This window comes from Artemia franciscana, chromosome 19 (genome assembly GCF_032884065.1).
Source record: "Artemia franciscana chromosome 19, ASM3288406v1, whole genome shotgun sequence".
NCBI classification, from domain to species: domain Eukaryota; kingdom Metazoa; phylum Arthropoda; class Branchiopoda; order Anostraca; family Artemiidae; genus Artemia; species Artemia franciscana.
Genome location: NC_088881.1, coordinates 5,754,842 through 5,771,000, shown reverse-complemented (window position 1 = coordinate 5,771,000; position 16,159 = coordinate 5,754,842). Strand labels below are relative to the sequence as shown.

Here is a 16,159-nt window from a genome sequence, read left to right as displayed (position 1 = left end):
TTTTGTTTGACTGTTTTTATCTTAAATTGTATGTTATTCGAAAATAAATATTTAGTCGAACATTTGTTTACTATGCCCCAGGGTTCTAATATCAATGATAATAGCAAGTAGCTGCTCTGGTGGGTACTTTCAATTATTTACTATTTCTTCTGTAATCTTTTACGCTTTCGTATAATTTGCCTTTTTGTTTTAGTTTTAGCATCCCCTCCTCCCTCGATAATTCAAAACGTCCATGCCTGGTATGGAAGATTCATAAAAAAAGTAAGATAATATTTATTCAGATGAACTATATACATTTTCAAGTATATTGCACGTGCATGTATATAATATTGTACCATATAATATGCATTACATTATAAGCTTATAACATAGCAAGGCCTTATGACCTAGAATGCAAAATAAAATATAAAAAATGAAACAAACCACATATGGAAAAAGAAAATGACGGGCTATCCACTTCCAGTGACTACCCGCCGAAAACCAAGGTAAAGCAAAATACCATGTACAATAAACAAGAGAGAATTCCAACCTGGCCTAGAGTCATCAACTATATGTTAGCATAAAGAAAACAAGAGCCACGAGCTCATATGGCACTTATGACGGTGTCGGAAGAGCCAAGAGCTTCTTCCCACCAAGTTTCATTACGATCTATCCACTAAGCGTTTTCCAAGATTTCCGGGTTTCCCCCTCCAACCCCTCCCCCCAATGTCACCGGATCCGGTCGGGATTTAAAATAAGAGCTCTGACACACGAGGTCTTCTAAATATAAAATTTCACTAAGATCCGATAACCTGTTCGTAAGTTAAAAATATCTCATTTTTCTAATTTTTCCGAATTAACCGTCCTCCAATTCTTCCCCTCCCCCAGATGGTCGAATCGGGAAAGCGACTATTCCTGATTTAATCTGATCGATTCCCCGATACGCCTGCCAACTGTCAGCGATCGCTATATTGATCACGTATCTAATTTCAGATCTTCTTCATGTAAAAATTGGGTTGTCCCGGATTCGAACCTGATATCTCTCGCACCCAAAGTGAGAATCATACCACTAGATCTCAAGCCATACTTCAAAAGAACAATCATGCTTTATCGACAAATATCATTCTTCTCAACTATCTTGTTTGCTCGCTCCTCCCCAGATAGTCGAATCGGAGAAGTGACTATTTCTAATTTAATCTCGTCTGGTCACTGATACGCCTGCCAACTTTCATCGTCCTAGCTTATCTGGAAGTGTCCAAACTAGCAAAAGCGTGACCTACGGACAGACAGACCGACAGAAATTGCGATCACTATATGTCCCTTGGTAAATACCAAGTGCCATAAAAGGACCATAAACCAGAATTACTGAGATAGTAAGTAGAACCATGTGAGACAAGAGATGGAATAGTTATGAGGGGCACAGGAACCCAAAAGTTCTGAGGTTCACAACTGAATTACAAGCATATCTTAATTGTCCTATTAAAAACTGATAGTCTACTCCAATGGGTTGTTTGTAGCTTTGAAATACTCTTCCTAATTTTACTTTTAAAGTATCTTTTATTGCCACTTTAGACCATTTTGGAGGTAAACTGGATGGAAATTATATAATGCTTATAATCCGTGTGGGATAAATAAAACATTAATAAGCAAAATTATAAGTTGATTCTGTGTGACAAGTTTGACGCATAAATCAAAAGACGGCGGATTTCGGGTTTGTACACTGTTGGGATATATGAATCTCTAGGAGTTAGTACACTGTTAGGATATATGAATCTCTATATTTCAGCCAATCAGAAAATTATAGGAAAAATCGCATTGCATCAAAGGCACACAACTAAATTTCAGTATTAGTGAAATATCATTGTAATGCACTACTGTTAGATATGTACCCTCCCGTAGGGTATTAGATATAGGTGTTAGATATATATACCCGTAGGTGTTAGATATGTAATACCCTCCCGTCAATTTTACTTAGCATTTAAAACAACATTATGGATACTTATGACCATCTTTGTAATGAAACATATTCAAAAAATTTAGATTAAAGATAATTCACTTATATACCAATCACTAATTATTACCTTGTGTCAAATTTACCAACAAACTGAAAAACAGAGGGCTAAGTTCCAATTTTTATGCTGCTAAGATAGGGCAACGGCCCTTAGTACACAATTTGGCTCAGTCTGCGCAGTGTTGCCTTGTATCACAGTAGTGTTGTCATGTCTAGCACCAAATCTTAAAGCCTGTCTTTGTCTAGAAATTTGAATTCAAAATGGATCATGAATAATTTTTATGGGCCATATAGAACGGATGATTGTAAATAGTTTGATGTAAAAAGAAGCTTATCCAACTGTAAATTTTTTATTCCAGGGTTCTTGTAAAGTTTCATGCTTAATAGGGATAAACAAGTGAAACTGTTTGAATTTCAAACTTGAAATTGGTAGAGTTTTACAATGAAATTTTGAACTTTCACCCAGTCACGGGTAACATCTTGTTGGGTAAAATTCCCATTTTTCTTTCCAACCGGGGAATAGGTTACAAAGAACTGCAGTATAAAAATTACAATTTACTGTAATTAATTACAAGTATATCCTTTTTGTTAAAGATTATCTAAAAAAAAACACCTTTTTTGATTCAAAGTAAGGAGCAATAATAAAATTATAAAACGTACAGGTATTATTCGGTATTTGAGGATAACTACCCCTTTCTTAACCCTCGATCCTTACGATAAAGTATCACAAAAAATTCAAACTTTAGAGAAAATGGAGACAAGGTCGAGAAAGGGGTAGCAACCCTCTCATATTTAGAACCATTTCTGCTCGTTCTAAGTTCCAGTTGAAATAACCTGTTTTGTTTTTGTCGTGTTTAACTTTTGACCGTTTGTCCAATCATGCCGGAATTTTTCTGGAAATATTTTTGGTCACTTAAAGGATATTCTAGAACTTTCGATTTCCGTTTGAATAAGCCCTCTCCCAATCTCTTAGGACCCTTGGTTCGATACAAGCACCCCTGGGAAAAATAAACTAACACGCATCCATGTTCTTTCTTCTGAAAAAAATACACCGACTTCTTCATTTTGTAGATAGGAGCTTGAAACCTCTACAAAACAGCTCTCTGATACGCTGGATCTGACGGTGGGATTTTTATTAAGATCCTTTGACTTTTGGGGGGGTCTTTTTCCCTTAGTTTCAAAAAGTTGGCAAATTTTCTTAGGCTCGTAGCTTTTCATGGGTAACATTAAAATGAACGAATTTTATATATATGAAATCAGCATGAAAATCAAATTCTTTTGATGTATCTATTTCTTATAAAATACTGTTCTTTTAGAGTTTCGGTCACTATCAGGCCGAGTCACTCTTGCTTATAGTTCCTAACCCCCAATTGTTTGAAAGGCCACTATAAGATAAAACAAAAACTAGAAATAAAAAAGAGCTTAAAATATAAAGATGCTGACATTTCAAGCAGTCGTGCAATTATTATCATTGTTACTGTGTTTTACAACATGTATATTTTGCTATTTCGGATCGATCTTGGTCAACCGCAACTTTTAAAAGTAACAAGTCGCAGCAATTTTTTTTGTTCAATAAGGAAAAATAATCTTGGAAATTGTCGAGATAATTAAACAGACATGCAGACACATCTTCTGAAAAGAAATTGAGTCTTCAAGTGGCTGATTAGACTGCCTTACACGGGATCACTGCTAACACTAAGTATTTGCTATTGTTGTGTTTTTTTTTTGGGGGGGGGGAGCTTCTGACGTCTGTGAGAAACTTCTACTAAGCTGTTTCAAATTTAATCAATTTTGTTTCTTCTAAAATTAGGATTTTTCCGCCATGCAATTAATCAACCGCAGTAGCAGGTTTGGGATGCACTATCTCAATATTACGTTGATTTCGTCGGTTTAAGTCTGATGACTGGTAATAACGGCTAAGGTCTGCTTGAAGTGTGATTCAATTCTGAAAACCTCTGTGTTTTGCGAACAACCTGTATTTAACACTACCCATTTCATATATAAATAAAACCAATACTTAATCAAAAGTAACTGACTTGAATACCCTTTTGTGGCTAGAGAGAATGATATATATCGAAAGAAATGTGTCTGTTTATTTCAGGCGAAAATCAGATATTAAAGAATTTTAATAGTTTGTAGTTTGATAGAATAAAGTGACTTGAATTGCTTGGAATTGTCACCTTGCGTTCCCTGTTCTGTCTGAAATTTAATGTAGATGATAAATTGAAAATGAAAGAAAAAGGCATGTTAAACCAAATCTGTGAAAATTTTGGGGACTGGGAATGAGTCTGAAGCCACCTTTCTTTGAAATTTCTAGCGCTAGGTGAAAGGAAAAATTTTTTGGAGAGGGTAAGGGTTAAAGAGGATCTACGGAGAGAATAAAGAGGTATTCCATCTTTTTGTTGATTGTATAGAGTTGGGAGGCGTGATACCAAAAACTTTTAGGGTACAGAAAGGCGAGGAGGGGTGATTTCGTAAAACATTAATTTTATTAGTGCAAAAATTTTTTGCTGATTCATCCATGTGGGTATAGTGCATCGAGAAGATTTTTGTAAATGATATTTTTCAATTTAAGTCTTAGTGTGTGTATATTCCAATATGTTCTTTTATGTTGTTTGTCATGGCTCGGCTTTTTTGTATTAAATAAATATAATATGTAGGCCTATGTGAAGAATATATGAAATATTAATAGGTTGCGCTTTCTATATTGTACGGTGGAAAATCTACTGACAATCTTGACAGCTAGTGACCCCGAGTCTTCCAGCAGAAAGTACCAACATCTACAACTCCCGTCCATCCCCAAGATCTACCTCCTACTTCAGCAGCAGTGACATTTCACTGTTTCCGAACATATCGGCCAAAGTACAAGATTGGATTAGGCTCCAGAGCCCTGCCTTTGAACCTGAGAATTGAGGATAGAGATTACAGAACGAGCTGTACTGCATCCTCACTGATCTTCCAGTGGTACGAAAATTAATTCTCACCCTCGTGGAATGTGGTTATAAGCGATCCTGTGATAGTGACATCGAATCTCACATTGCTTGCAAATCTTGCAAAGAAATGAAACGCTCCAAAGCTCAGGTCCAAATTGAAAATGACGAAGACTGATCAATTAAATAAATGTGATGAATCTCCAGTATTTTTGCAATTTCAGATCATCTGTGATTAAAAAAAAAACTAAAATCAATGATTTGGCTAGTTGTAAGAGGTTGCTTATGGTTGATTAAAAGAATTAGAGGTAGTCACATCTGAAGTGGAGAAGTGACCTAGACGCAACTTCTTTTCTGCATTAGTAGTCAAATTCTTTTCTACATGAATTCAACTTTGCGGTAGCTCTCAGACCTATATTGACTCTTGATTTAGGGGTGGGAGGGGGGGGCCAAATATGGACGTTCAAAACGACCAACTGTATCGGAAGCGTACATTAATTCAAAGATTTATTTCAGTCCATGTCCATCCATCAGAGATCTAATCCCACTGACAAAACTCATGAGGCTGTGGAATCCTCCTAGTCTATCCACTACTTTAGCCACGTTACTTCCAGATCCTTCTGCAGCAGTAGTCTATATGGACTTCCACCTCAACGATTGTTCAAAGGTTAAGGCCGAAGTAAATCCACATCCTTCGACCTGATGGACAATGAATGTCAGGATAGAAAGGATAAAATTTTCCTCGCATCTTAAACCAGGACTGATAAATAAAATAATGTGAGATGATAAATTGATTCAAACGACACAGAACAAAATAATTAATTACCTAAAAAGTGCACCAGAACTTTTGATTTCCGTTTGAGTGAACCCTTTCACTATGTTGATAAGATCACCCCTGGGAAGAAAAAAAACAAGCAAAAGCACACGGATCCGTGATCTTTCCTCTGGCAGAAAATGCAAAATCCCACATTTTGTAGACAGAAGCTTAAAATTTCTATAATAAGGTTTTCTGATATGCTGAATCTGGTGATGTGGTTTTATTAAGATTATGGTTTTTAGGGGGGTGTTTCCACTCTCCAAAGATAAGACAAATTTTTTTAGGCTCGTAACCTTTGAGGGACAAGATTAACTTGAAATAAGCATAAAATCTGATTCTTTGATATATCTGGGTTACTATTGAGCCGGGTCACTCCTTACTTACAGTTCGCTACTCCCAACTATTTTGATTTAGTTTATGAACATTTTTCAAATCATGTAAAGAAATCTGCCCCGTGTAAAATTGTCCCTGGAAATGTTCTTCCGAACAAAATGCCGCCTCTCCCGAAGAAAATTCAACTCAAAAAATGTCCGTTTATTTTTTTTATAACAAATAAAGTATTTTAATCGGAAAGTTTTGTAACTTACAGCCCATTCCCTAAGGACAGTTGGGGTCAGGTTGTAATCAAAGGCACAATTTTTGGAACTTTTACCTATGTACAAATTTTGATGGGATGTCTTCAGGGGAAAAGAGGCGTAGGAGAAGGCTAGCTGGTTTCCAATGTTATTAGTCACTAGAACTTCTAATTTCCGTTCAAAAAGACCCTTTCCCGATCTTCTAGAACTAAAGGTTTAATATGATCACCCTTAGGGCAAAAACAATAAATAAACATTCGTCCCCGATTCTCCTCCTGGTAAAAAAAAAAAAAAAACAAAGTTCTACAATAGTGTTCCAAGATATGCCGAATTTGATGGTGTAATTACATTGACATTTCTCAAAAATTAGCCAAATATTCTTAGACTTGTAGCTCTTGATTGGTATTAAGTCTATTGGCTTGTACTTATTTTGAACCAACATTAAAGGCCAATTCTTTTGATGTTTCTATTGTTGTCATAATTCCATTTTTGAGAGTTTCTGTTGGTCTAATTCACTTCTTACTTACAATTCGTTAAACTGGTAGCTGGCACTACCAGTTTTTAGAAACAATATATATATATATATATATATATATATATATATATATATATATATATATATATATATATATATATATATATATATATATATATATATATATATATATATATATATATATATCTATATATATAAAAATAAGTTGTCTGTGTGTGGATCTGTGGATCTGTGGATCAGGTGACGTCATGTTTGTCCGCATATGACGTCTGAATTATTTCACACTAATACAAAAGAAGAAAAAAACTAAAAAAGGTAAAAACTACAAAAAAACTAAAAAGAAAAAAAAACTAAAAAAGCTAAAAAACTAAACAAAAACTAAAAAAAGGTAAAAATCTAATAACTAAAGAAAAAACTGAAAAAAATAAAAAAAGGCAAAAACTACAAAAAAAATAAAAACTAATAAAAAAACTAAAAAAGCTAAAAAACTAAAAAAACTAAAAAAAGGTAAAAAACTAAAAAAAAACTAAAAACTAAAAAAGAAAAAAACTAAAAAAAAGGAAAAAACTGAAAAATAAAAGAGAAAAAGAAAACTAAAAAAATATGAATAAATATATATAAAAATAAGTTGTTTGTGGGTTATGTCTGTCTGTCTGTCTGTCGAGTGACGTCGTGTTTGTCCGTATATGACGTCTGAATTATTTCACACTAATACAAAAGAAAAAAAAAACTAAAAAGAAAAAAAACTAAAAAAGCTAAAAAACTAAAAAAAACTAAAAAAAGGTAAAAAACTAAAAACTAAAAAAAAACTGAAAAAACTAAAAAAAGGCAAAAACTAAAAAAAAACTAAAAACTAATAAAAAAACTAAAAAAGCTAAAAAACTAAAAAAACTAAAAAAAGGTAAAAAAAGGTAAAAAACAAAAAAAAAATAAAAACTAAAACAGAAAAAACTAAAAAAAAGGAAAAAACTGAAAAATAAGAGAAAAAGAAAACTAAAAAAATATTAATAAATATAAAAAATATAAATATAATATAAATTAGCAATCAACAAAGCACCGAGACACAAATGACGACCGGGACACAGGGAGTATAAATGACGACCAGGACATAAGTAAAAAAAAAAAACTAAAAAAACTAAAAAAAATGGTAAAAACTATAAAAAAACTAAAAACTAATAAAAAAACTAAAAAATCTAAATAAACTAAAAAAGAAAAAAAAGAAAAAAGGAAAAAAATAAAGGAGAAAAACAAAACTAAAAAACGAATGTATATACAGACCGGGACACCGGGATACAAATGACGACCGGAACACAGGGAATATAAATGACGACCGGGACACAGGGACACGACTACAATGGGGACGCCGGGGGGCACAGGGGGATATAAATGACGACCGGGACACAAGGAATATAAATGACGCCCGGGACACTCAAAGAGAAATCACAGACTGGAACACCGGGACACAAATGACGACCGGGACACAGGGAATATAAATGACGACGGGGACACAGGGACATAACTACAAAGGGGACGCCGGGGTGCACAGGGGGATATATAAATGACGATGGCGACTCAGGGAATGGTCGATTAGCAATCACCATCAACAAAGCTCAAGGGCAATCATTAGAATCATGAGGTATAGATCTGAATACGGATTGTTTTCCCATGGACCATTATATGTTGCATGTTCAAGAGTCGGTAAACCTGAAAATCTATATATCTATATATATATATATATATATATATATATATATATATATATATATATATATATATATATATATACTAGCTGTTGGGGTGGCGCTTCGCGCCACCCCAACACCTAGTTGGTGGGGGCGCTTCGCGCCCCCCCAAGCCCCCCCGCGCGCGTAAGTCGTTACGCGCCATATTAGTTACGCGCCATTGTAGTTGTGTCCCTATGTCCCACCTGTTAATATAGATAGATATATATATATATATATATATATATATATATATATATATATATATATATATATATATATGTTTTTAACTACGTAAAACTTGCGAATATACAACATTCTTTGCTGTCCCATTGTCTGTGCATATAAATAGATTGTCAGGTTTACCGACTCTTGAACATGCAACATATAATGGTCCATGGGAATCATTAGAATCATGAGGTATAGATCTGAATACGGATTGTTTTCCCATGGACCATTATATGTTGCATGTTCAAGAGTCGGTAAACCTGACAATCTATTTATATGCACAGACAATGGGACAGTAAAGAATGTTGTATATTCGCAAGTTTTACGTAGTTAAAAACATATATATATATATATATATATATATATATATATCTATATTCACAGGTGGGACATAGGGACACAACTACAATGGCGCGTAACTAATATGGCGCGTAACGACTTACGCGCGCGGGGGGGCTTGGGGGGGCGCAAAGCGCCCCCACCAACTAGGTGTTGGGGTGGCGCGAAGCGCCACCCCAACAGCTAGTATATATATAAAAATAAGTTGTCTGTCTGTCTGTGGATCAGGTGACGTCATGTTTCTGTGTTGACTGACGTCATGAAATTAGTTGTCGTCATTTTTGCTTTGACGGTGACGTCATTAACGGTATTTAAGAGATTTGTTCACGGAAAAATGTGACGACCGGGAACCTCAAAGAGAAATTACAGACTGGGACACCCGGACACAAATCACGACCGGGACACAGGGAATATAAAGGACGACCGGGACACAGGGACACAACTACAACGGGGACGCCGGGGGCACAGGCGGGATATATAAATGACGACCGGGACACAGGGAATGATCGATTAGCAATCACCATCATCAAAGCTCAAGGGCAATCATTAGAATAATGAGGTATAGATCTGAATACAGATTGTTTTTCCCATGGACAATTATATGTTGCATGTTCAAGAGCCGGTAAACCTGACAATCTATTTATATGCACAGACAATGGGACAGCCAAGAATGTTGTACATTCGTAAGTTTTACGTAGTTAAAAATATATATATATATATATATATATATATATATATATATATATATATATATATCTATATTCACAGGTGGGACACAGGGACACAACTACAATGGCGCGTAACTAATATGACGCGTAACGACTTGCGCGCGCGGGGGGGGGGGGCGAAGCGCCCCCACCAACTAGGTGTTGGGGTGGCGCTACGGAGACGCCGGGGGACACAGGGGGATATATAAATGACGACGGGGACACAGAGAATGTTCGATTAGCAATCACCATCAACAAAGCTCAAGGGCAATCATTAGAATAATGAGGTATAGATCTGAATACAGATTGTTTTTCCCATGGACAATTATATGTTGCATGTTCAAGAGTCGGTAAACCTGACAATCTATTTATATGCGCAGACAATGGGACAGCCAAGAATGTTATATATTCGCAAGTTTTACGTAGTTAAATATATATATATATATATATATATATATATATATATATATATATATATATATATATATATATATATATATATATATATATATCACAGATGGGACACAGCTAAAATGGCACGTAACGACTTACGCGCGCGGGGGGGGCTTGGGGGGGGGGCGAAGTGCCCCCACCAACTAGGTGATGGGGTGGCGCGAAGCGCCACCCCAACAGCTAGTATATATATATATTCTCTTTAATCAAGAGCATTAATTACATCATTTCCGTCCTGGGAGTGGTCGTATCGTTTTGAGTGTCTATGATGCATGTAAAATTACACATGATGACAAACCACTTTGCAGAAAATTCCACTTTAATAAGAAATGTCTTATTTAGCACTTGTAAACGATAGAAGGAGGAAACAGATTAGGAGTAATTGAATTTACGGTGAGATGTGCGGCTAGAAGACATTTGATAAATATTATCACAACAAATACGGTTAGAATCGTTAATGAAAAATACGAGAAAAGAGAAGCAACAGTGACAATCATGACGAGTTCTGAAAGAAAACAAATCCTGTAAAATGCATGATCAGGGAGCATTAAAAGGGAAGAGGAATTAAAATCACGCTAGACTTTTATTTTCTCTCAATTGTCATTGCTAATTTGACAACTCATGACTTAAAACAAAAGATCAACATATATATAAATATATATATATATATATATATATATATATATATATATATATATATATATATATATATATATATATATATATATATATATATATATATATATATATATATATATATATGTAACCTTTAAGCGAACAACTGTGTATTTATTTTAAACATCTTTTTTTTTATTATCTCCCTTTTTGTTATTCTTCCCAAGGTGGTTAGCGAGCCAAGGGGTGCACGTTCTACCCAAGACCCATCAAAATATTACCATTCCCTATCGGTTGTGCTTGTGCCCCACGTTGGGAATCACGGCTCTAGGGGGCAAATTTAATGCTTAAATATCCTAGCTCTTATTGGACCTTCAGATAAACATAATTCCACTTCATTCCTGAGAACATGTTTAGTTGTAAACTTCATTATTTGTGCTAGACTTTCTTACTTAGACTTAGATCCTCCTACGCCTGGGGGCGCAAAGGGCAGCGACGGTTGACCTCCAACTTGACCGATCTTGTGCCAAAGACCAAAATTCATTCAAAGTGGTTCGGAGACTCGTTGTTTCTTTCTCCACGGATCTACCAAGTGTGCTGCGTTGTCTTCCATTCCTTCGAATGCCAGGTGGTGTCCAACACCATAAATTGTGTGGCAGGCGTCCTTCGCTCATTCGGGTCATATGCCCCCAATACGTCCGTCTTCTCAGTCTGATCTCGTCGGTCACCAGTCGTTGGTTAGCATCAGCCCTAATCTGGGCATTTGTTACTCTATCGGTCCAATGTACCGCAAGGATTCTACGCAGACATGCTAGAAGGGGGGAGATATGTTATAATGTTCCTGTCCCGTTTTGACAATCTTTTCAATGAAGCAAAAATTATCACATTCAGAAGTCTACCGGTACAGAGGGGGAATATACACGGCGAGGAGGATGCTATCAGCATCACCAGGAGATTCCTTAAGATTGTGGTAAATTTTACTAGTAGCTTTGTCTTCAGAGATATTAAACAGTAATATTTCTTGACTCTCTGTGGTAAAAGTATCACTAATAACTGAATAAACAAATAAAGAAAACAACCGTTAATTTGAAAATTTTTACAAAATTCAAGTTTTGTCCAAAATTTTAACTGCAATCCAGCGTTTTAATTATCAAACAGGAAAAAGGTTTTTTTGGTCATGTACCTTGTCATTTCCTGAATTTTCCATTTTAATATACTTAGTTATTCCTGTGTTACACACACTTTTGACATTCCTTATACACATATGCTCCGATTTAGTTCAAGACTTCGCTCAACATTCTCCGAAAGGCTCACCCGAATGCCCTTCGTCTTTTTGGAAGGTGAAGTTCAAACATGCATACCTTTCTCAATAACATTTACTATGTGTAAACAATGAGCGAATTGCCCAGCTTTGAACTTTTGTCCTGAGGACTGGGGAGGTTGACATCCCCAAAGAAATAATATTGGACCTTTTACCAAGGCTGAACAAAGTAGCTCTCTTAAAATTTCGATCGAATATGTTTTGGATAATGATAAGCTTTGTGAGGGGGGATAATTGTCCTACATTCATTTTTGACTCTTAAAAAGAGTACTAAAACTTCCGATTTACAATCAGATGAGCTCTACATCCAATCCAAAACTTATACGACCAAGTAAAAACTTTTCAGTACTGAAATAGCTTTCATGGTGTCAACATCTAAACTAATCGGATTATTTTTCATTTTCACAGACCTGATAGTCTGAGGTATGAATTTTAATCCCACTTGCTAGATCTCGCAGTATTTGGCAAAATACCAGTTTTAATTAAAACTTGTGTGACGGTTTATCAAGGTGTCAACATCTATTGATTTTACATATTTGTTATTCTGTGGACTTAAATTGAATGTAAGGAGAGAGGGAGAGGAAAGAAAAAGAAACGAGAGGAAGGAGGAGTGAGTTAAGTTAGCCAGTTCTGAAGTTTGAAATGAGCAAGTTCAAGAAAGGGGATTTGGCGTTGGCAAAATTTAGAAATTACCCGCTTTGGCCAGTAAGAATTGTAGACGTTAACACCCAATCAGAAAAAGCATCAAAGTTTCTAGTTTTCTGTTATGGATCCCATGATCTTCAGACAGTCTTAGAAGTAAATTTAGTTCTCTATGCGGAAAAGTCTAAAGAAGCATCACATAAAACTGAACGGAGCGTGAATAAGGCATTTCAGGAGCTGGAGATTTTCCCGGATATCTACTTACAGTATTTAAAAAAAGCTCCCTCCGCTCAAACTGGCTCAAATTCTGAAAAATCATCGGTAGCTGTTCTTGTTGAAAAGTTAGTTTCTACGGAACAAGAGTTAGCACAAACAAAGCAAAATATGCTCAATGATATCGGGAAATTGGTCACAGAAAAGGTAGCACAAAAAAATAGTATCAACCCAGTTACTGCTGAACAGATAATATCCCAAGTTTATGATGGATTATCAGTCGAATATAATGGTAAATTTGATAAAATTGGCAAAGTACTTAAGGGGTTAAGAGCTCAAATAGAGTCGCTGGAAAATCGTATTACAAAAATGGAAGATAGACTTGACGAGTATCAACAAGAAGCTCAGCTTGATTCCCTTGTATTCGTAGGGGTCAAACAGGCCCCTGGTGTTGACCTTAAAGTAACAATGCACAATATAATAAAGGACAAAATGGGCTTGAGTGCTCTTATGAGTGATCAAATTCTTTCTATGCAACGTTTTCGCTTACCCAACCCTACAGCTCAGATTAGTGATGAAAGTCGAGTTGCCCCTGTGATTGTCAAATTTTCTAATAAAGATGTTGCGCATACTGTCTTTAAAGCGAAGTCTAAGCTAGCGAAATCTGGTGTTTTTGTGAATGAATATCTCACGAAGCAGCGCAAGATTATCCTGGACAGTGCTAGAGATAAGTTCGGAGCAAAGAACGTTTGGTCGGACCAAGGCCGTATTTTTGCTCGCCTACCAGGTGAAGCTTCTTCTAGGAGGCTTAGGAAGGTTGAAGATACCTTCTAGATTAGTATCTTATTTTATTTCTCGTTTGTAGTATTTATTTGTTTATTGTTTTGTCTTCGTTTGTTTGATCTTTTCTTTTTTGTGAGTTATCTTGCTTATCTTCTTTTACCGTTGTTTTGCTTATGATTCGTCTTGTTGGCCACTCTCCCCCCCCCCCTATGGAGAACCCATTTTTTTTTCATTATTATTCCACCTGTCCCCGTATTGCAAAAAAAAAAATTATTCATATGGGTTAACTATGCGTTTATAATGATTCGCAAACTGATTATTTACGTACTATATGTCTGATCAGTTGAATGGCATGAATCGGTTGCGAAAATTTGAATCTGACCCTTTTCGACTGAATGATATACTTCGCGATGGAATAGCAAATGATTATTTTGCAATTGATTTTGATTGCCAAAGATTGAGTAAATATATTCCAGTTACGTCGTCGTCATGGGAAAAAAGTGAGAATTTTCCTAGTGTATGCCATTGGAATTGTCATCTAACCGCAAGTTACAATGGTATTTTACATTTGATAGATCTGACTAACAGTTATTTTGATGTTGTTGGATTTTGCGAGACTTTTTTGCGTTCTGAGCATTTTCTGCCTTCTTTTCAATGTCCAGGTTACCAGTTGTTTGTGAAAAACCGTGAGCTGATGTTAAGGGGAGGTCTAATATTTCTTGTGAAAAATGGGAAACTTTGCCGTCAAAGGGGTGATGCGGATGTTTGAATAGAAGGTAAGGTTGAATCACTTACTCTTGAACTGGCTATTGACTCAAAAAAAATTATTGTAAGTGAGGTTTATAAACCACCCTGTGCTCGCTTGCAGGATTTCACGGAAAAATTTGAGATATTAATGAGAGCTGTGGTATCTAGCAAGTTAGATTTTATTTGTATGGGAGATTTTAATTTTGATTTGTATGATTTACATGCTATTAATCTTGATTTTTTAAATTTGATGGTTTCAAATGATTTATTTCCCCTTGTTGGGGTCCCGACACGTATAACTAGTCATTCAGCAACTATAATAGATAACATTTTTGTTAGTTCGAAGTACCTGAAATCTAGTGCTGCTGATGTTCTGGTATTCCCATGTTCGGATCATCTCCCAGTTGTAGCTTCTGTGCCACTAGTAATGGCCAAAGAGAAAAAGGCAGAAAAAAAGCAAATACGGCAATTAAGGAAGCAGAATATGGAAAACCTTGCTGAGGAACTTAGTAAGGTTTCATGGAAACCAGTTTTTGATGAGACAGAAGATGCATCCTATGCATTTGATATTTTTATGAATATTCTCCAGCCGATATATGATAAAACATGTCCACTAAAAGTGTTGAGAAATACAAGGGAATCACCGAGAAAGCCGTGGGTTACATCAGAACTTCTTCAGATGATTAAGAAGAGGAATCTACTGTATCAGTCATTTTTAGATTGCCAAAGTGCTGATATGTTTGAAGAGTTCAAAAAAATAAGAAATCAAGTGAATACATTACGAAGATCTTGTGTCAAGAGTTATTATGAATTGAAACTTGGGGAAACAAAGGGGGACTCAAGGGGAACATGGAAGGTTTTGAGAGAAGTGTTGGGTAGTGACAAGAAGAAAAATACACCAACTTCACTAATTGTGGATGGAAAAGTCTATGAAGGCAAGCAGAGCATTGTGAATCACTTTGGTGCCTACTTCTCGACGATTGGTGAAGTGGTTCAAAAGCAAGACCAGCCACTGAGTCAAGGAACAAGTGAGGAAGCTTTCATTGATGATAGAGGCCTGGGACTAATAATGGAGGCTGAAGAAACGAATATGCAGGAGTTGAAAGAAATTGTAAATAGTATTAAGTCCAACTCTTCAGGTAGTGACGGTATAAGCCTTAAGACATTCAAGCTTATTATGGTTTATCTCCTACCATGCCTTGTTTACATGATTAATTTATCACTGAAATCGGGAGAATTCCCGCAAAAGCTTAAAGTGGCGCGAGTGATTCCTCTTCACAAAAGTGGCTCAAAGACTGATCTGACTAACTGGAGGCCGATTTCTCTACTGTCGGTGTTCTCGAAAATGTATGAAAAAGTTATGCATAAAAAGCTTTATGCACATTTAACAAAACATGGTTTTTTAAGTGATAGTCAGTTCGGATTCAGGAAAGGACATTCTACTGTTCATGCTATGCAGCATTTTCTTGATTTTCTGAATACATCAATGGAAAATGGTGAAATGACTTTATCGGTTTTTATAGATTTTAAAAAAGCGTTTGACACGGTTGATTTTAAAATTTTAATTGATAGGCTAAGGTCA

At 35.7% G+C, this 16,159-nt stretch overlaps 1 protein-coding gene across 1 annotated transcript; it reads left to right on the top strand.

Annotated features, from left to right (window-relative positions):
- Positions 1-12,834: 12,834 nt before the first annotated feature.
- Positions 12,835-13,881, top strand: LOC136039646 (lens epithelium-derived growth factor-like). The gene has a single exon (XM_065723547.1). The coding sequence runs from the start codon at positions 12,835-12,837 to the stop codon at positions 13,879-13,881; it is 1,047 nt and encodes a 348-aa protein (XP_065579619.1).
- Positions 13,882-16,159: the final 2,278 nt, after the last annotated feature.

What these genes read in the sequence shown, in the direction of transcription:
- LOC136039646 (XM_065723547.1), top strand. Translation starts at nt 12,835, where the DNA reads ATGAGCAAGTTCAAGAAAGGGGATTTGGCGTTGGCAAAATTTAGAAAT.